We start from the raw sequence: 21,909 nt of genomic DNA on the forward strand, positions 1-21,909 counted from the left end.
AAAAAAAAATGGAAATTGTATTATGCATGTACAGTATATGAAAACATGTCATGTGATTGTGAAATAGATTGCTAGTATTTGTTTGTTGTTCTTTTAAAAGCGATGTGATACTAATTATCAAGTAGATCATGTTGGTAATTATCCAAAGTTTGAACATATTATGCATTCCACATGGTTGTGCGAACCAATTAATTTATCAAGATGTTGCAGAATGTGAAATCATGTTAAAATGAAACTTTTCTGATGGTATAAAAGGTGTTTTGGGGCCATATTCGGGAAAAAACTAGTGGGTATATTATTAAAGGTGATCTACATGTACAGCAATTGCCCTGGAAAGCAAGTACCTCTTTTTAGGGATGTTGTTGAGGCATGCCTCAAGGTCATATTTTTCCGGCCTTGGCCCAGCTTTAGGCCGAGTTACATGTACAAAGTCTATGGGAGGTTTCCTCCAGTTAGTGATTCAAAAATTCTGGCCTCAAGCACATCCCTGCCCCTTTCCGAAAAGATCTTAATGGTTTTCCAAAATGTTGATGTGAAACCACTTGTGTAGGCTAAATATTTGTGCCAGTGTTGGTTCCGGTGAGGAAGCCAGCCCAAATCTTAAGCTTTTAAGCTCGCCTGTGTTTGTGGTTATGTCCGGTGCTTTTGCCCGCCCCAAATGCAGTGAAGAATCTTTGGCCTGCCATCTTGGCCTTGTGAAAGACTTACATTGTAGGTTGAACAGATTTTGACAAGCCAGAGGATCATTTACGCCTACCCAATATCTTGTATTTATGGGATCAGGGTTTCAGATTGGCAACCGGATGGATGTTTTGTAAAGATGTTGGTAATTTACGAGTGACTTTACGAATGACTGGTGATCCTTTCTTGTGTTAAATGATATACACCAAATTTCCATTGATGTTGATATAGCACCTAAGAAAGGATCATCAGTGGTTTGTTAAGTCGCTCTTAACATATGAACAGCTTTATGAAACACCGGCATGTACTAGTTTTACTTTAAAGAAATAGAGCTAGTTATATTGCTATTCAGTATTTTCATAAAAAGAAATTTGGATGTGAATCAAATTTATATTAGAGTCTTTAATTCAAAGCCAGATATATCATGTTTGATATGGAGATGCAAGGAATCCACATTGTGGATAAAAACAGTATTTTGTACATGTACATGTAATTACAAGAACTTTGTTTAATAACAAATCACCATTAAAACCAAGAAGACTTGTGTTGAGAAAATCATGGAATGTAATACTTGTTGCACAATATTTTAAAGTTTTATTTGAAAACGTTCAATGTTCTAGATGAGGTGAAATATATATAAAGATTATATTTTTTGAAAATATACATATTTTGAGGTTGAAACCCAATTGTAATATCAGTTGTACCACAAAGCCGATGACATAATCATCATAATAGTTGATCTATTTTATTTTTGGGTATACTAGAGTAGTACCTCATGTTATAGAATAGATGCACTTAAAAGGACAAGTCCACTCCAACAAAAAGTTGATTTGAATAAAAAGAGGAAATCTAACAGTATAACAATGAAAATTTCATCAAAATAATGTAACATAAGGAAGTTATGACATTTTCAAATTTCACCCAATTATTGTCCTGTGAAACAAAGTTTTATTTGTGCCTAAACATGTGGAATTACCATTGTTCAATATATTATGGTTTAATGAAGTTGATCTGTATTGTCAAATCTGTAAAAATAGAAATATTCAGTCAGTCGGCAAGCCCTGAAAAAGTGGCTTCTTTTATCCAAGTGATATTCATGAATAGAGGGTTTTTGCATTGTTAATGAGCTTGGTGCGAACCAAAACACCTCTTTTTATTCGGCCATTGCTGCTCTAAATATTGACCAAATTTAATGTTTTTGGTATCTTTGTAAAGAAGAAGAATCATTCTTTTAGGTCATGTGTTTGGACTTTTAAAAGAATGTTGTAATATAGGGAAAACTTGTGATATAAAACATGAAACAAAATAACTTTTTTCATGCAACAAAAGTTGTTGTTTTCACACTTAATTTCTGTTTGAGCACAAATGATTTTTAGATCATGATAAAGCTGAAGATCTAAGCTTTAATATGATATAATTTTTATAAGAAGATGTATTTTAGATGGGTCAGCAGCCAGCTTTTCATAGGCCAAGTACATTTAGCAGCTCAAAAACAAGAATACTGCGCTCTGATTGGTCATACAGACCACACACCCACGCAAATTCCAATGTTCCCCACACTGGGCCTCTGCAAGGTCACACTCTATGCACTCACCATGTGGTAATCTCTTCAAATTACCCGCGCCTGTTGTTGTGAAAACATTATTCAGCCAATCAGAACTCTGGATTTTATGTGACTCAGAAATTTCAGAAATCTCGTCTTGCATCTTGATGGAAAAAGCTGGCTGCTGACCCATCTGAAAGATGCCACATATCAAGTGGGACATTGTAAGAAAGTATAGAGTTTGAGCTTTCTGATGATATAAATAATGTTGGTACCTAAAACACAAAATGTTGCACAATTTGCAAGTGAAAACAGAGGAAGAAAATTCTGTTTGATGCATCTTTTCATGTGAAAAATTAACTTATTTATCAAAATATTTCATTCAAAAGAAATGACAAATATATAAAAGTAACATCTACTCTTCCCCATGGTACAAAAATAATCAATTTTACTCAAGGAGAAAGTGGTTAAATTCTTTGAGAAAGAAAGTCTCACAATTCACGAGATTTTGCAGGAACATGAATTCAGCCACGAGAGGACTTGGATAGCTCTATGGATAAATCTTGCCCATTTGCTCATTAACTCAGGGGCTTGCCGACTGACTGTATTGTTTAATTCAAAAAATAGAAATAAAAGAAATAGTGAGGGACATCAGTTCTTTCATTTGCATGTGACTAAATTGTGCATATAACTATTTTGTAAAAGAATATTAAGTGGAACTTGAAAATGCAATAACCCTCTTTTGATGAAATTATGCTTGTTTGATTTTCTCTATCGATTTATATCAACATTTTTCTGATGTGGACTTGACCTTTAATAGTGCCTATCATTACATTTATTATTCTCAGAGATCAAGTTTTCATATTTTCATTTGAAACTTACCATGTTTTAGAGCTTTTTCAACATAACATTTTTTATTATCTTGTAGACCACTTTGAGCCTATATATATGTGAATAACATAAAAGTATTATCTTATGAGAGAATCAGGGATCTGGGATCAGGGATTTCGACCAATGAAACTGCCAGTGATTAATTGATACAGTATTTTATCTAGAGAGTAACTAATAATCTCATATCAAAATTGTGACTTGCCTTTTCCCTCTTAACAAATAGAAGTAACAAAATATCATTTTGACTCTTTATTTGCAATATAAAATACATTTCAAATCTAATGCATTCCTTAGCTTATAACAAATAATACATAATAGAATACAGTAAAAACATAACATGTGAGTACAATAACATTAGAATTGTACATTTCTACTGAGATGGTAGCCATATTGAAACCATATTTACAACCGACCCAAGGGAAATATTCTGGGAATATTTAGTATTCCTTCCTGAAAAGGAAATCTATGGTAATTTGATTCAGTAGGACTAGGAAAGAGATTTACTGCAAAAACAATAAATTAGGACTTGTCCCCCACAAAAATACATGTAAGTAAATAACAGTTATGTTTCAGCAACATTTAAAATTTGCACTATTTAATTGTAATTGATGTACCGTATATTGTACAGGAAATTTTTATAATTTCATCAAGAGAAATAATTTTCATGTACTGTATGTATCTAAGATAAAATTTTCAGAAAATGTAAATAACAAGTGAAAGTCATTTTGAAATGAAAGGAGTTGGTATAAAAATATAAGGGAGCTTTCTACTTCTGGTGGGTGTTTCATTAAAGCTGTTCGTAAGATAAGAGCGACTTTAAGAATGACTGGGGATCCTTTCTTTTGGTGAATGGTATACACCATTGGCGATGGTTTAGCGAGTAAGAGGTTCACCAACCTTTCTTAAAGTTGCTCTTAACTTACGAACAGCTTTATGAAATGGCCCCGTTTGATATTCGAAGGATTAGATACATAGTTGTCATATTTATAGGTGCATTTGATGCATGTTCATTGTGATTATTATAGGCTATGTGAATATGAAATCTGTCTATATTGGTAGTTACCGACAAAGGTCCTTTACACATGTAAATCTTGAATCATCATTGTAATGATGATCGCAGTTCTTTAGAATCATCAGACCTTTCACACAGAAAATTTGTACCGTAATTTTTGTGAATTTAGTGAATTTTAGTTAACAGAGGAATTCACCTCTGGAGTAGAATTTGAATTTGTGATTAGCGTTAGCATGATTCTAGTTTTGTTTCATACTTGCTAAAATTCATTAGCCTTTTTTTCACTGGAATCGTTCATATTACAATTTTTTTTACCGTTGTTAGATTTACCCAAAATTTGAGAACAAAGTTATTCAATTGATGATTAAATGAAAATCATTCCCCTTAAATATTAAAGACCTTACGAAAATTTAATTTTTCATACACCATACATCATTTATGTATTTAAGGAAATATTAGCTCGTTACTATCATATGAAGTAATGGGGATTATGGGTGAGAAAACATGTGCTGCAAGATGCTGCCTTCTTGCATTTAATTTGTTTTTTTTTTATCCAGTCTTCATATTACATTTATATTCCAATTCAAATTAACACATAGAAATTCACCCCAAGTCCACATTTTAAGCAATATGTAATATGTCTGTATTTAGTCCAGAGGGTCATTCGTTCTGGGGGCATGAAGAAACATTTTAAAAAATATGCCCCATTGTACTGTTGAACATTCTATCCAAGATGGGATTTTTTTTTCATATTTCCTGAAAATAAATAAAATGTAACAAATGCTTTACAGAGAATATATTTTTAAGTGTGTAAATGTGTCCAGTAATTCATGCATGAACTTTTCCCCATTATCCATTAGACTATCTTGGTCATTGATTTTTAAGATTTTTTTCAGCGTGTTTTTATCCAAACATTTGTGTGGACAATGCAAAACTTTAATCATTCTCTCCATGTTCTTTTGTTTTTTTGTTGTATTTTACCACTTTTCCTGCCAAAGAAATGAGAATAAAAGTTTTCAAATATGCTGAGGATCAAATTCTTGTGATCACATTTTTTTTTTATTTCTGTTTGTTTTAATAGACGGTGATTATGATGGGGATGATGATGATGAAGGTATCTGTGATGATGATGTTGATAAAGATCTTGATGACCATGACGAAGATGGTGGTGGTTATGCTGATGATAAACTGATGATTGATTTTGGTGATGGCAAGAATGATACAGAATGCATTGTTCCAGTCTGACCAGCCAATATAAGTTTGACTTAATCTCTCCTTTTCCATCTCTCCTCCCTCTTTCACTCGTCATTTCTATTCATCTCATACTTTCTTTCCTCCTATGTTTCTCATCCCCTCCCTCTCTTATTTTCCTGTTTTCTCTCTACAGTTCTACCCGTTTCTTCCTTTCAACATTCTTTCTCCAATCAAATTCTCTTTGCCCTTTACATTCAAATTTTGATTCTCTACAACTAAAACATACATGCTTAACGAGTCTTTTGATTCTTCAAAACTAAAACACCTTGATAGAATATACAAGCCAAAATGATATAACCAATTTGATTTAATAGATTTCAAAATAAACTTAATAGGAACATTCCTTAATATTTTGTTTTGTCAAATGAGATAAATTACAGAAGCATTAATAATATTACAGTGTTGAGCATAGTCCTATAAAATAGGCCACAGAAAAACATTTATGCATCGTCATATTATCACTGGAAATATTACATATTCATGTCTGCCCTACATTTATAGTGTTGGATAAAGTAGAAATCAACTATATTTTTTTTAATTTAGGACAAGAGGTTGACAAGAGGAATAGAGGTTGTCCTTAATTTATTACAATTACATCTAGATACTGATGATCGTTGTCTTGATAGAATGGTTCTCAATGAACTATATGAGATTAAGTACCCAAGAGATCTCACTTTTTACAATTTTTCTTCATTACTTTGTGGCTCTATTAAAAAGAAAAGGAAAATCACTTTTTTTTCATCAAATGAGGATTTCACCTATTCCATTCACATAAATCCTCTCTCAATGAAGGTGTTCAGGATGGACCCTACAATGAACTAGCAACCGTTACACCGATGTTTCATAACCATCTTTCACACCTTCAACAGACACCATGTCATCAATTTGTATACCTCATGTATCTTATAAGGCGACATGACATTTGCTATGGTCTTAATATCTCAGAGGGCATATGGTTAGAGTTACGACGACTGTAATGGAGTTATTGGTTCAGAATGATGTAAGGATAAAGATTTAGGTTTATTTAGTTTTGGAGGTTACCCAGTATGTTTGGCTTAACAGGCAGATTTCCCATAGGAGCAATTGTTGCCAAAGCAAATGTCACAGAACCTGTTTTAGAGCCTGAAAATGTAATTTAGGTGCTATTGTGTGTATTTTCCCTGTTACATATAAGAATAATTGTAAAAGAATATTAAAAGCAATTACATTCATCTCTTAGTTATTTCCCTTTAAGGATAGCCAAGAATTGTAAAGAACTTTCCAGAATGTCTTTTTATTATGCAGGCCTTGCCTATTTAAAGGCCAAGGAGTTTTATTGTTGAATAGGGAAAAGCCAAACAATAGAATTGTATTGGTAGTGGAAATGAATAGGCTTAGGTATTTTGTTTACACATGTTGATTTCAATGAGGTCATTCAAGAATGTTTTAGAAATAAAGAAGCTTCCAGAAGAGTGAATTCTAGAAGCTTGTAGATTAGTTGAAATTTGAGAATGATCTAGAATACTTGTAATTAGTATTTAAGGCTGGCAGATTTTCCAAGGATCATCACATCATATGAGAGCAGGAGATCACATCACATCATATGAGATCACTTCACCAGATCAGATCAAAGCAGTTTATTTCCACCTGGAATATCTATATTGTGTGGAGTTATTTGCCCACCATCAATGAACTGTTTGCAGTTATCTTGAGAAATTATCAGTTCTCATCGAGATCATCAACATCATCAACCTGTTCAATGAACACGCTTCAACCCATGGATTGCTGAAATTGACTGTTAATCATCATCAACATCGTCTTCACGGACATTTCAACTCGTTACAGTGACTCTTATTATTCATCGGACTTCAACATCAGTTTCATCATCGCCATCATTGTGAATTTTCGCCAGCCAACTGGGATCTTGTCATTTGGACCATAAAATTGGAATAACACCAGAACTGATTTCAAGAGATTAATGTAAGATCATTTGGTTTTATTTTGTTTAAGTACATGATTTATTTCCTGTAATAAAAAAAAGGGAAATTTAAATTAAATCTTGTTTGTTATTTGTTGCAGTATCGTAACATCCCCTTATACAAAATTTGATTTTTCTATCTTTCTTTCTGCTATTTTGGTATTCTCCTAAATTTGCTGACAATCTGCAATCATCAAGTACTCACAGTCCCACAGACCTACTAGTATGTAACAGTGGGTTGAAATTATGAGCATTTTTAAATTTCATCAATACCCGGTTCTCGAACTTTCAACGAGAGATTTCATAATTTTCATTTAAGAGAAGAAATTCTGCTACTGATGCGTCTCAAATGTATCACTCCATTTCCGTTGCTTCGTCTCCACCTTGCGCAGCACCCTCATTGTCTCCGATGTGAAAGTCTTCCAGCATTTCCTGAAGACTAATCTGGGGTGTAGGCTCATCATCGCTGCTCTCCACTGCAATGTTCTTGCTCCGATCTGTAAGAGTAGACATGGATGTCAATTAATCAAATGCAAATGATAATTTTTCTAAATGATTTTGTTTTCCCTAAATTTTCAAGTATTTTCACCATACCTGGGAAGATTCTCCTATATGATACCAATACGAAATAAGATAATAGTAACAATAATAACTGTAATATCGCTGACACTATGGTGTTGATAAAAATAGTGATGATAGGGATTATAAGAATGATGATGATGATGATTATGATGATGATGATGATGATGAAGATGATGATGATGATGATGATAATCATAATTATAATGATAATGATGATGACGATGAATAATTATGCAACAAAACATGAGAGTCGGTTTTGCAGATGAGACTGCAGCATTATTGACAAAACCTCATAATGAATCTGAACTTATTTCTCACCCAGATAAATATTGACGTTCTTCCTGTAATCATCATCTTCCTCCAAATCTTCCAAGAAGCCCATGTAGTCCCTCTCAGCAGCATTCTCATGAAGAGCCATCTCTTTGGTCATCGTCTTCAGCTTCCAGTTGCGCTTGCGATGTCTGCGACTTCGGTCACCAAAGTGCTTCTTGACCAACACGACGTCCGGAACATTCTCTGCTTTCATCTGAAAGATTAGAAACAATCATTCTCATGTAAGTTCAAAGTGTTACACATATCAACTTTTGGGTGGAAGAATATGTGTAAAGATTCAGGCAATGGTATAAATGTGTAATTCAAATTAAAAACTTTTATTATGTGCAATATCTTATATGGAAAAGAAGAGCATGTAGATCACAGTTTCATTTAATTAAGTTTGTAATGATTGTTCTGTGTATTTTCATGAGAAGGACGTCCATGTACATTTTACATTCTTGTAATAATAATTTTCATGTTTGAAGAGGAAGAAATACAATATCATTCTATAAAATCAAGTACAATTCTGAGCAACCAACGGAGCATTAAGGACCAGTTCCTCAACTCACACCTAGGAATCTTTATTACAGTGAAATTCACTCAGGATCTCTACTGCAGAACTTGCCAATGGCAAATAATAAAAAAAGAGGATTAGCAGGCTTTGATAGCAGAAACAGGCTAGTATACGTGGTTGTCAACAATTTTGATGCCCAATCTCTTCCAAAATGGTGAGAAATCAAATGCATAATGTTGCCATGGTGATCACCCAAGGAACAAAGGACTATCGCTTGGAAGAAGTTGGACTTGACAAAAGCAGCAAACTTTGTTGCTGGAAAAGTCTAAATGCAGCTCAGCCATAAATAAACAAAAAGAATAATGATGTGGGATCAGGGTTGGCACAAAGAGGAGTGATTACTAATATGGAAGTATCAAAGATCGGAGGAAAGGTCAAGCAAGCAATATCCCTACTTCAAAAGATTCAAGTTTCAATAACTGACCAAGCATAAATGTGGCAGTGGAAAGCAACTAAAGGCTTAGACAGGAGCAGTATACCTATCATTTTGGACAATGCTCCAGCTGAACCTGAAACAGCCAAGAAAACACTGATAAAAGAACAGTACCTAACAACACTTACGGGTCAAGAATTGACAGTGATGACTTGCGACCAGCAACTATATCAAGTACCAGTGAAGCTGACTTGGTGTAGCCTTAATACCTTGGTGAGATTTGTTCCTTGAGTTTTTGCAAGTAAATGCAGAATAGCTTCATAGCAATTGACAATATTGATACAAAGAACAGTACCCGACATCAACAGGTCAAGAATGGATGATTAGCAACTATATCAAGCAGCAGAAAGGCTGACCTGGAGCTGCCTTGAAACCATAGTGAGGTTTGTTCCCAGACAAATTTCCAGGCACATACCAATCAGTTTCAGATAAATCATTGGCTCCCGGAATTACTCTGATTATCATTTCAAGTAAACTAATCTATAAAATTTATTTTAAACTACTAGAAGTAACAGTACAGGTATGTTCTTTAATTTCCTTCCCACTGTTTTCTACAATACATCTAAACAAAAATATTTACTATAAAAGCTGTTTTCTGAATGCATTCTCTCACGTGTAATTCATTGTTTAAACCTTGCACAACGGATTACTCTGCAAAATGGCCGAATAATACTACAATTATCATATCAAGGAATGGACAATGTTGCTACCTGTTCCAGATGTTTGTTGTTGACATTTGAATTGACCAGATCAAGACCTTTGACGGTGTCTCCTGCAGAGAGAAGGTGCCCTAGGTGAGTCCGGCAGTGATACTGTGTGTCGACCACACCCATGTCCTGCATCCGCATCAACCAGACATCGGCCAACAGATGCTAAGAGATGCACAAATAGAGGAATAATATCGTTAAACAAAGGCGATAATGAAGACAGTCATATTACTTGGATTATATCAAGGAAGTGTGTTTTGAAAAATCAAGTAGTTAAAGATGATTTCCCCAATTTCATAATTCTGTTGAAGATTTTATTGGGGGTTTTGGGAGGGAGGCATTGATCATTTACAGAAAAACTCTAAAATAAATCAAAATTTACAATTACTTTAGTAGCTGAATCATTATCTTTATTATCACTATTCACCAACATATGGATAGCTATCCTCTTTGTCCCCCCCCCCCTCTCTCTCTCTCTCTCTCTCTTCACCTCCTTATAATAATAATAGTAATAATCACATCACAACAATAATCACACACAACAATCATGGCTAAATTCACTACAAATTTGCCAATGTCATCACCACCACTACCACCACAACATTCGCTGTCACCGCCCCTTGCTAAAACAATCAATACAATCATCACCATTATAATTACTGTTCTTACCATTCCTACCATTACTATAACGACACCCATCACCACAACAACTACTATTAATGCAATCAACATTCTCAAAATAACACCAATTTCCATCATGATTGTCATCGCCACCACCATTCCCACTTCCATCATTTCAAGCATCACCCCCCCCCACATGCACACAATCACCACTCCACCATCATCAGGGTCACCACCACCATCGCCACCATCATCACCATAACCACCACCACCACCCCATCAACACTACCACCATCAAATGCACTACTACCGAACAACACAAATACCAACACCGTCATCACAACCACCACAATCACTACTACTACCATCACCACCATCACTACCACTACCACAAACTCCTTCTTTTACAATCTTTGCTCTTCCTCTTTTGAAAATGCTTAATCTCTCATCGCCACCACCATCCCCACAACCACCACCACTACCACACCATCACCACCAATATCACCACCACTACCACCACAACCACCACCACCACCACTACAAACACCATCATCATTTACCTTCTTTGACTTAGCTCCTCCTCCTTTGACATGTTTAATGTCTCCTTCAGCTATCCTCTCCACCTGCAGCACCATGTACTCTGTCAGCTGATGAGGATCACATAACGAGCTGAACGGACTACGCCAAAATGTTGTTGCATTCAGCTCCACAACTATGAAAGAGAATAATACCATGTCATGTAATAATTTTCATCATCATACAATCACACAGTCAAAACATGCACACTTCCACAGAAAAATTACTGTTCTAGATCCTGTTTCGCCCAACAAAGTAACAGTTGGCGATTGGGCATTGGCCCTTGCTGCCCCAAATCTATGGAATAGCCTGCAAATTGATATTTAAAAAAAAACAATCACTAAATGTCTTAAAATCTAAATCAAAACACATCTCTTCAATTAAGAAAGTGTTTTCTGGAATTAAGTAAAAAAAAATAATAAAAAATCAAAAGGGAACATGTCATATCACAAGCAAATAATAGGAGCATTTGACCTTTCAATATGAGGCAATAGCCATTAAGGTCTTGGATTACTTTAGCCCCTGGATATATCAGGGCATAAAGATATCAATTATGATTGAAAAAGTATTTCACCAAAGTACATTAATATGATCTTGTGCTTACTTTGCAGTGTATTAGGATCAATCAACTGGACTGTGCTACACACTCTGTTACACACACAGATCTGTCCAATGTTTCCCAGAGAGGCAGCCAGTTTCTTAGGCAGACATACGACATTGTCCTGACGAAAAACAAAAACAATGTCAATTACTTATTATAAATCATTGGGATGTATGAAGGAGAGTCATTATCATATTTGGAGATCATCTCAGAAAGCTGATTGGTTTAATCAGGGTGCTACATAAATTTTCAAAAGCACTTGCCCAGTCCGGCAAGTAATTTTTGAATAGTTGAAATATACTTGCCCCAAAATCTATTTCACTAGCCCCAAAAAAATCCTTGAAAAAATAGTTTTACATCTTTAAAAGAAAGTTTTGCAGTTTTATAAACCATTGACCCTTTCTCTCTTTTGACATTAACCGATCTACCTTGTTATTGCATTTCTTTTATCCAAATTTATTTTATCTGGCCTGCCATAACTAAAATTAGGGTCAATATCATATATCGACCCTAATTTGGGTCTTTCTACTGTAAGAATTTCGCTTGCCCAATTCGGGCAAGTAGTTTTGGTCTTTACTTCAAAACACTTGCCCGACCCTAACTTTTACTTGCCCCAGGCAATCGGGCAAGTGCTTATGTAGCACCCTGGTTTAATTCATATTGCCACTGAGAGGCATATAGTTTGTGAAACATGGTCCAGGAAAGAATTCACACAAAGCCAACTTCTTTGTTCATGGGGAATATTAAAAAAAAAACAATAAACAATGCTCACAAATGATAAAACCTGGTAGGAAGTTTTTTTTCAAAATATAAAAAATGGTCTCACCTTACAAATAGGAACAATCTCAACAGAGAATGTGTACTTGTAGTTGTAGGTGTTATTATGGATGTCGTGTGAGATCAGCTGTTGGGATAACTTGTACCTGCAAAAATAGGAACATATGATAATTAAGGCTATAAGAATGCAGTTGCAGCGAACAATGATTTCACAAGAAAGTCCTTCAAATCATATTGTGGCAGATCTGGATCTGGTTTATTTACATACACCTATTAAAATTTGTACAAGCATGACATCTACGCTGAAAAAAAAATCACACTGAAGACCAAAAACACAGATAAGCACATGAGGGTCATTGTAATGTTATTGCTTGGAAATGGACCTCCTAAAGACATTTACAAAAACAATATGAATAAAGCAAAGAGCAGCAAGAAAATGGATTAGTAAGGCTGACAGTTAAGGATCCCCCAACAATGTAATTCAATATACTCTTTTAAATGATTTTTTTCCACTGGTTAAGTCCCCTTACGCAAAGTGTAACTTGTGGATTCCCCTTCATTGTTCACTTTATTTTCCTCATCATTCACAATTTCTTTCTAGTTGGTGCACTGATTCCCCTTAATCATGTTAATCATTAAACTTCATTTTTGAAGTTTCTTGCCCTTCTGAACATGCCTAAAATTATGATTTGAAGAGTCTGGATAGGATTGGGAAGTGTCGATGCTCAGATCCTGGATGTAAAAAATGGGGGTTATTTAACATTCCATAGACAATACAGAAATACATCAATGCTGCGAACTTGGAATGGGCTAAAATGCACCACTGTTACGTAACAAAGTGTACATTCAAAACCGCTGAAGCGAGACCAATGAAATTTTCATAAAAGTTAGATTATGAAATGAGCTTTCTACTCCCGTATATTTAATTGAAAATACTACTTTTTGGAATTAATTCAGCCCTCTGTCAGTGGGACATTTTTGTGGGGACGCGCTATACAGCAACATAAACTCAAGAATGTAATACACAGACGCCTAAAACCACCCTGCAATTGAGTATGAAGAATTCCAAAATCCATGAAAAAGTAATCAATTTTGAGTATATCAAGAAAACCGTGATGTTTTTTTGTTGTACTGTGGGTCCAATGAGGATTTTGGTCACTTTTGGGTGAAATTACGGGATATGAATTATACATATGATGGGCTCAGGCATAAGTAACAATATCCTTAGTTTAAGAGATGGACTTGGGTTGGCCTGGGGAGTGTTTCGTGAAAGGACTTGTCAGACATTTATCTGACAAGTCCCATTTTATTGAGCCAGTTACCTGGATAACAGTAGCTAGTCAGCCAATCAAAATCAACTAAATTTGTCACAACCAACAACTAGTAGAACAAAAATGTTGATGAAACTCTCTCCAGGTTTTAATATACTCAATTGATACAACAAGAGTTTAGTATTCATGTCTACAACTGACTTGCAGGGGACGACTGAGAGAAGAAAGTCCACCATCTTCCTGGCTCCATTGGACTGATCCTTGGAGGCGTAGTAGAAATCAATGCCTTCATCATGCTGCTTGACGTTCAGACAGTTCACATGGAGATTGTGCTTCAGGATCAACTGCTCCAGGTAGAAAAACGTCTTCTTGTGGGTCGTCTGATTTGAGATAAAGACAACAGAAATTAGGATTGTACCTTGCAAGATTGTAAAGAGTCTGCAGAATACAGAAAACAATAACAAAAAGTAATAAAATATTACACATGTATTACATTCTATCATCTCCAAACTTTAAAAAATTCTGTGGTGAATTTCTCTGAATTGGCTGATGCATATATGGAATTAACTCATATTCATAATCATAAACATGTAATTAAAATCTAACTTTGAAATTAATGTTTAAAAAGAACACAATGATATGCAAACCTAATATCCGAAATATAGCTGAAGCATTACTCTGGCATATATTCAAATGTGATAAAATCTTACCTTCTGTCGGACCTGAACAACAGCTCTCCAGAAATCCTTGGCTTCCACCCGATGGCAATCATTACACATCTGACCCTGGACGACATACTCCACAATGAATACCTGCTGGAGGATAGCCCCACTCTGGACCTCTTTCTGTATGGTCAGTTTGACCTTTAACCTTTTGGAATGGGGCTCGGTCCACACGAAGCCTGCGTCTATCAGTCTCACCTAAATAACCACACACAAAAGAAGAATAATTCAACGTACTATGAACATCGATCGCAAAGATCATAGGGAGAAATAATGTAGACTATACTTTTAAAACAATTTTTTTTCAATAAATTCATACATTAGAATTCAAATGAATGGACATTTAGCCCTCATAGTTCCCAGGTATTTTAAGTCTTGGCAGTATACGGCTATTACATGCATAAATGTACATGAATTAGTTATGAATTATGAATTCAAAACTTGGCACTTAAGTCCTTGAACTGCTAATTTTTTGTTTGGAGACTCTTTTGGGATTCTGATCACAAGTATAAATTTGGTCTATAACTTGCATAAGAAAACAGTCCTGAAACAACACAGCACGAGCCTCTCTGTTATGGATTTATCGCAAGAAATGTCAATGCCAATGTGCCCCTGCTACCTCAACAAGATAGTTTGGCTTATCAGAATAGCAATGGTAATTAATTTGAAAATTGGGGCTGATAGAAATGGGTCTACTGATTATTCATACAAAAAGAGGCCAGTTTGATTAAACTTTAATAACACATTTGCAATAAATGTAGCAAGCTACTGAAATCATTCAGTCTGACTGGCTGATTGTAAAATTGTTATAAAAATTGTTCACTTTTTATAACATTATAACAATTCTTTATGAAACAGGATAAAGAAATCTGCTGAAAGTGAGACCTTACTCCTTACCTTGGCAAGTCCTTTGAGTTTCTTGAGACAGAGACTAAGTAGCTCTCTTGATTCTAATGCACATGGAACCCACTGGGCTGGAGGCTGTAGATACCTGAAATAAAAGTAACATCGGCTAATTTGATGAGTTTTGTAAATATACAAAAATGAAAAATATTGTCACGATATGTCATTATTTGTTGGAAAACAATGATTTCTGCAAATCAAATCAAGAATATTTTAATAGATTTCTTTTCTCTCTTAATCACATGTATATGAATAGAAAGATGAATTCTTGATATTGAAGTAGCTACGCTATGAGATGGACAGAAATTGAACAAATGCAGATATTTCAGAATACATTTGTGATAAATTATATTCAACACTTAGAATGTATAATTGATTATGAGATGAGCATTGAATTACAATAAGACACTATTGTGTATTCATGTTGTGGCAATCTGGGTGAAAATTAAATGGGTGTTCGGGTGATTTCCCCCAAAATACTTAACAGATCCAATATATTAAAATGGTAAAGCTTATTAAGTGTTGCAGATTCATGCAGTTACTTGTGGAAAGTAGCTGCTGAAAATGAAAAAATAAAACAATTTGCCTGGCTGCATTAAGTTGACAAATATACCAAAATCTTTCATTCATCTCTGCTTGATGAAAACAACCCATTTCACACATGGTTACCCAATTAAAATTTTGTAGAGTAAGTAGAGCATTCACCTCTCACACCCTTTGCAGAAGTGGATGGCCGACTGCTTGGGAATTCCTTCTGTGATGTCAACTTGGGTCCGAAGACAAGCTACACACGTGTTAGCAGGGTTGGGCTGAATAGGAGTTCCACACTGGCAACACAATCTTTATTTAAATGTATACAAAAAGATACAGATAAAGAAAAAAAAAGAAGTTATATCCGACATTTGAAAAAAGGGAGGATTCATAGTTTCTCATCAACATCAGACAACGTGTACATTTTTTTTTCAACAAGTGGAAGTGGAACGCCTCTGGCAGTCTCGCCTGCATTACGCTGCATTTACGCAATTCGATATAGCAGCAGTGCCGACTTAGAAAACCGCTATTGAAAACTTATTCGCAAAAAATATTTACAAGAGAACACACTTGTATGATGATAAAATACCATGTCCATTGACCCAACATGACCTTTGACCATGATCATGTGACTTAAGATTCAATATAGTAGCAGTGCTGACTTTGAAAACAAAGTCAGCACTGCTACTATATTGAATCGCGTGATGCAGGTGAGACCGCCAGAGGCATTCCACTTGTTTATATGATGCCATGCTGCAGATAATCACAGGTGCAAATTATAAGGCTTTTAAAGGATCATGAATTGTGTTTGAACACATCTTAAGTCACATGATCATGGTCAAAGGTCACGTTGGGTCAACGAACATGGTATTTTATCATCATACAAAGCTCCCGGACGCGTAGTGGGGCGAACAATACCTTCTTCTTCTCTAATATTTTTTTTCCCCATATTTTATCATGAAAAAGCGTACTGCCATATTTTAAATTGATTTCCGTATGAAATACAGCAAAATCGTACTACTTGGCAGCACTGCAAGGGTCACCCAAGTCTTTATTATCAATCATCATAGTACACTATACAATTTACTGAAGAGAAGTTACTTTCAGCTTCAGCAAACTTGTCCTAAAGCTAAAATGGGATAACAAATAAAAGTGTACACACTGGTAACCTACATGTATGAAAGTGCAGTCATCACAGAAGCAAAGACGAGCTGCTTAAAAAACAGCAATGCTGAGCATCATAGAGCAAACATGTCAGATATTGAAGATGAAAGTGGTTTGTTTGATAAGTAAATAATCATCATTTAACATATTTTATATCAAATTTATTGATAGTAATCAAAGTTTGCATTTGCACAGCAGAAAAAGTTGCTTCAACAATCAAACAACAATTATTTAAGATCTTTCAAATTTTGTTTTAAAACAAGACTAAAGAAAAAAAAACTTCATACATCTAGGATCTAGATTAAAAAGGATTTGCAAAGTTTCAGTATGGGATGGTTGACGTCTTGACGATAAATTCGCTGAACACATTTGAGATGTAGTATTTGTTCAAGTTGTTGTTACGCTGCTGTTGTCTTTTTTCCTATGTCAGTTTGTATGGATTTGTAGTAGCGACTGTCCTGGGGGCAGAACTTTGTGTATCTTCGGAAGAGGTCAGCTTCTGAGGGGTTTCCTTACCTGTGACCCCGAGGTCAAATATGGCATGTTCATCCCCCAACTCTTGTGATTTTAGAGTTTGGAAAAAAACACACCAATTTATTTACTGAGAGTCTCTTTGGACTGGAAACAAGCTGAGGCTGATCTGAAAATAGGTGATATTTCAATCGCTGCTTTTTGGGCTCGCACGGCTTCAGATTTTTTATTACTTCCCAAGTACTAGTAGGCCTGATAATCCTTACGTTTCTATGGTCAGATGATGTACAGTACTCATTACAAGCAATGCTTTCAGTTTCAGAGCTGTCACCTCCAATATAAAAAACTTACGCGGCTTACAAGGCTTAGGATATTGCTTACAATGTATTGTAGATAATGCTCAGCCTTTGCTTTGAAAATGTATGAAATTGAATTGGAAAAAATTGAATTGAACAATTGAAAAAAATATTTGAATAATTCAACTTGTTGCAGATATTAAATGCAAAGCATAGATTTACCCATCCGATATTTGAGAACAAGCTTTTATGGTTGAATAATTTCAGTTTCCCATATTTTTTCATTCCTCTGTCTGACTTAACGTTAGAATTAGACCTTTTTCAGAGTTCGACATTAATATTTTTCACAATATCACAGATATGATACATCTTTACGAGTTTACATTTATACAAACCTCAGTATAACATACATTTCACCTTATAAACAATTCTCATCTGAATAAATGGGCATTGAAAAAACTTGCACTGTTCTACTTCCAGTAATCCAGTTCTAACGTTAAACTTTCTGCTCAAACCATTAACCACGAGCCACAACAATCAAGTGGAAGTTAACATGGTTAAAGACACAATTTATAGTACGTGGGACTGAAGACAAGTTGAAAAAAAAGAAGTGACATGTGGCATGCTCTCGTAAGAAATATCACAGAAAACTCTCGTAAATTATAATGAATACTTACATCATAGACTGTGTTGAATCTTGGGTCTCTATGTACTCCATGTTTTGTCACTGATGCCGATTCAATTATTTTGAAAACCAGAAAATCAAGCCCCTATTAGTCGTTTTACTTTCCAGAAATGGTTGGATGTCACCCCGTTGCGCAATCAGATGTAGCGCCCTCTCGATCTCCTGCTTGCTAGCTAGCTAGCGTCTCACTCTTTCTCTCGCTTCCTTTTTCTCTCATACCTTGGTCACATTTGTTCTACGGCGCCCGTACGGCGAGTCGAAAACAGTCGTTTTATTCATTTTTCTTCAAACCACCTATGTAGCTGGTACAAAAAAATTGTTAAAACGAGTGTTTTCGACTCGCCGTACGGCCGCCGTAGAACAAATGTGACCAAGGTATCATTCTTTCTCTCCCCGACCCCCTCTTTCTTTTTTTTCTCTCCCCGACCTCATCCCTTTTTCCTCTTGTTGTCGTTTCTCTTCACTTGTAGCAATAGTTACATTTTATATGATATGACCTAAAGGATATGGTGCTGCTTTCCCTAATCTTGTCACTGCCAAAATTATAATATCAAGTTATCTTCTACCGGTATCCTATCAGGAAGTTCTGGTGCCAGCCCATTATGATTTTCCAATTAGTGGTGAAAAAAAGTGAAAGAAAACAGTAAGAAATGAGAAGTAAGAGTACGAGTCTTTCTGGGTTGAGTAACTTTATAATATAATACCTCTATAGTTTAAATGATATGGGCAAAATGGCATTATATTTGGGTTGTCCACCCCCAAATAAAATCCTCTTGCAAGAGCCTGTTGGATATAGAGTTGGAATGGAGCATAACTTGAATTTCAACAAAGAAGCACATATTGTTGACCTCCACTTGATCTTTTTTTAAGTGTGCTTAAACGTAATAGTTTCAAAGGTATTCTAATTCACCTATAGTAAATGCATTTAGAATGTTTCAAAGGGGAAGTTCACACTGACAAAAAGTTGATTGTAAAAAGAAAGAAATAATTTTTACACATAGTGCCAAAGGTTTGAGAAAAATCCATCAAAGCATAAACAAAATTATTTGAATTTTAACAATTTGAATTGTGACATATGCAAGCAGCATTCCTACATATCGTATAGTAAAAATGAAATGTTTTCTGAGAAAAATCTAAAATGGATTTTGTACCTCCTTTATAACAATAGACAAATCATTCGCAACTGTTCCTAAAAGGAAAAAAAAGTCATCATGAAACAATAAAAAAATTGAAATATATGCATTTTATATTGCATATATGCTGCATCTTCTCATTTTTGATGTCACATATCCAAAACTTCAAATTCTATAACTCTCTTAATCTTTAATGGATTTTCCTCAAACCTTCAATATTTTTTTTATTTTTTCTGCTACTTTTAAAACTAACTTTTCTTCAGGATGAATTCCCACTTTAATAAAAGCAGAAATAATAGAGAAAAATATTGGTGAGGGGTAATGGAAATCAATAAAATAAGAGAGCCATAAATATATATTTTTATTTGTGTCGTACAATGCAAGCAGCTCCCCCTTAATGTGATATAATCCCACAAATTCAAATGGGAATTAAGTATTTTTTCAAACCCCTTTATAGAAGGAATGAAATAATACCTCTAATGATACATTCCCTGCACAAATACAATTTGAGTTCAATTTTTTTAACCCCAAAAATGGCAATTTGGGGAATTTATATCACCAAACATATTGAGGGGCTACTTGTCTGTTCCGTCACAAAATAAAACTTGAAGCATTCATAACCTTAAAAGTTCATATTCTTTGACAGATTTTCATCAAACCTGCAACAATATTTTTTTTTTTTTGGGGGGGGGGGGTTAAAACTGAATTATCATCACGGTGAATGTCTCCTTTATGGACTGTCTCATGATGATTTCAGATGGCAGAAACAGATTTAAGATAAACTTGTTCAAGGCTTTTTTGGAGGGCTAATTCCAAGTGATTGACCAGTATATGTGGTAAAATATCTAAGGAATTGAGTTAGTACAGACTTTAAATTTCATGGACTGTAGCAGATACTTGACAGTCCATTTCCAGTTGGAAATATGACAAATGAAATTGAACTGAAGGTTAATACTATTTATATATTTCATCACTTTCATGAAAATCATTTAACAGAAAAGGATATGCTTCCAAATACTTCATTATAAAATGCTCTTTAAACATTGTGACTACACACAAAACAGGGTGCAGAAGAATAATCATAAGTTAAGCAATTGCCAATCAGTACCAAATTAATATGATTCATTTGAGGATCCCCTTCCCTCTTCGTCTACTTATGATTTTGCCAATTAGCAGTTGGTAGATGGCCTTGAAGAGTAATATGAACATTAAGAAGGAGCAAATCAGCAAAGCATACTGAATGTTTATCCTCAGGGTATTAAAGTTATTTAAAATCGACAGTTCTTCTGAAGATTCATTACACAAAAGTTCTTCCAGTACATGACAATACTAGAAGGTGCATAAATGCATAAATTTGCTGTAAATGTTGACATTCTGCAACTAACTATTCTGAAAGTAATTACAACAACCCCCTAAACAAATAAATCTTTGGTTCATAACTGCACTCAGAGTGAGATAAAAGCTTTTATGATTAACATTCAAACTTATGAAATGTTTGCATATTGGACTTTGAAATAAGAAAATTATGCAAACCATTGTATCGGCAGCCAGGGGCCACAAAATTCAAACTTATGAAATTTCTGCACATTGGACTTTGAAATAAAGAAAAATTATGCAAACCATTATATTGGCAGCCAGTAGCCATTTAAGTTGTTATCGGTATGGAACAGTTATCAAAATTATTCCATCTTCAATGAGCAAATAATGTCAAGAATCACTGTTAATCATATTCATATAAATCAGATAACCACATTATATTTTTGTGCTCTCTTTTTTCTTAACATTTTTAACTTTTAATCTGGCTTTTAAAGCATAAGTTCACTCTCATAAAAAAGTTTATTGTAAAATAGCAGAAAAAATAATAAAAATACTGTTGAAGGTTTGAGCAAAATCTATCAATGAATAAAAAAAAGTTTATTTTGATTTGTGACGTAACATGCGAGCATCTTTCCTATGTATTGTATGGTAAAAAATCAATGAAATGTCATTTTCTCAGAAAATGGAAAATGGTTTTACTGAACCTTCAGTACCATTTCATACCCATTCCTAAAAAGGAAACAAAATATGTCAATGTGAACCATTAGAAATTTGAAATTATTTCATTTTATAGTTACATAACATATGGGGCAGCTGCTTGTTTATGACGTCACAAATCCAAAATTTAAAATTGTAATAACTTTCTTAATCTTTAATGGATTTTCCTCAAACT

General features: G+C 34.6%; 1 protein-coding gene across 1 annotated transcript; it reads right to left on the bottom strand.

Annotated features, from left to right (window-relative positions):
- Nucleotides 1-7,449: 7,449 nt before the first annotated feature.
- LOC121419034 (60S ribosomal export protein NMD3-like) lies at nucleotides 7,450-18,688 on the bottom strand. Its single transcript, XM_041613315.1, has 11 exons — nucleotides 18,560-18,688; nucleotides 16,126-16,260; nucleotides 15,415-15,508; nucleotides 14,506-14,715; nucleotides 13,997-14,175; nucleotides 12,574-12,670; nucleotides 11,751-11,868; nucleotides 11,131-11,282; nucleotides 9,953-10,114; nucleotides 8,239-8,446; nucleotides 7,450-7,835 (listed from the first exon to the last, which is right to left on the bottom strand). The coding sequence occupies exons 1-11, from the start codon at nucleotides 18,598-18,600 to the stop codon at nucleotides 7,693-7,695; spliced, it is 1,539 nt and encodes a 512-aa protein (XP_041469249.1). The 5' UTR covers nucleotides 18,601-18,688; the 3' UTR covers nucleotides 7,450-7,692.
- Nucleotides 18,689-21,909: the final 3,221 nt, after the last annotated feature.

The sequence above is a fragment of the Lytechinus variegatus genome, chromosome 1 (assembly GCF_018143015.1).
Source record: "Lytechinus variegatus isolate NC3 chromosome 1, Lvar_3.0, whole genome shotgun sequence".
Lineage (NCBI taxonomy): Eukaryota > Metazoa > Echinodermata > Echinoidea > Temnopleuroida > Toxopneustidae > Lytechinus > Lytechinus variegatus.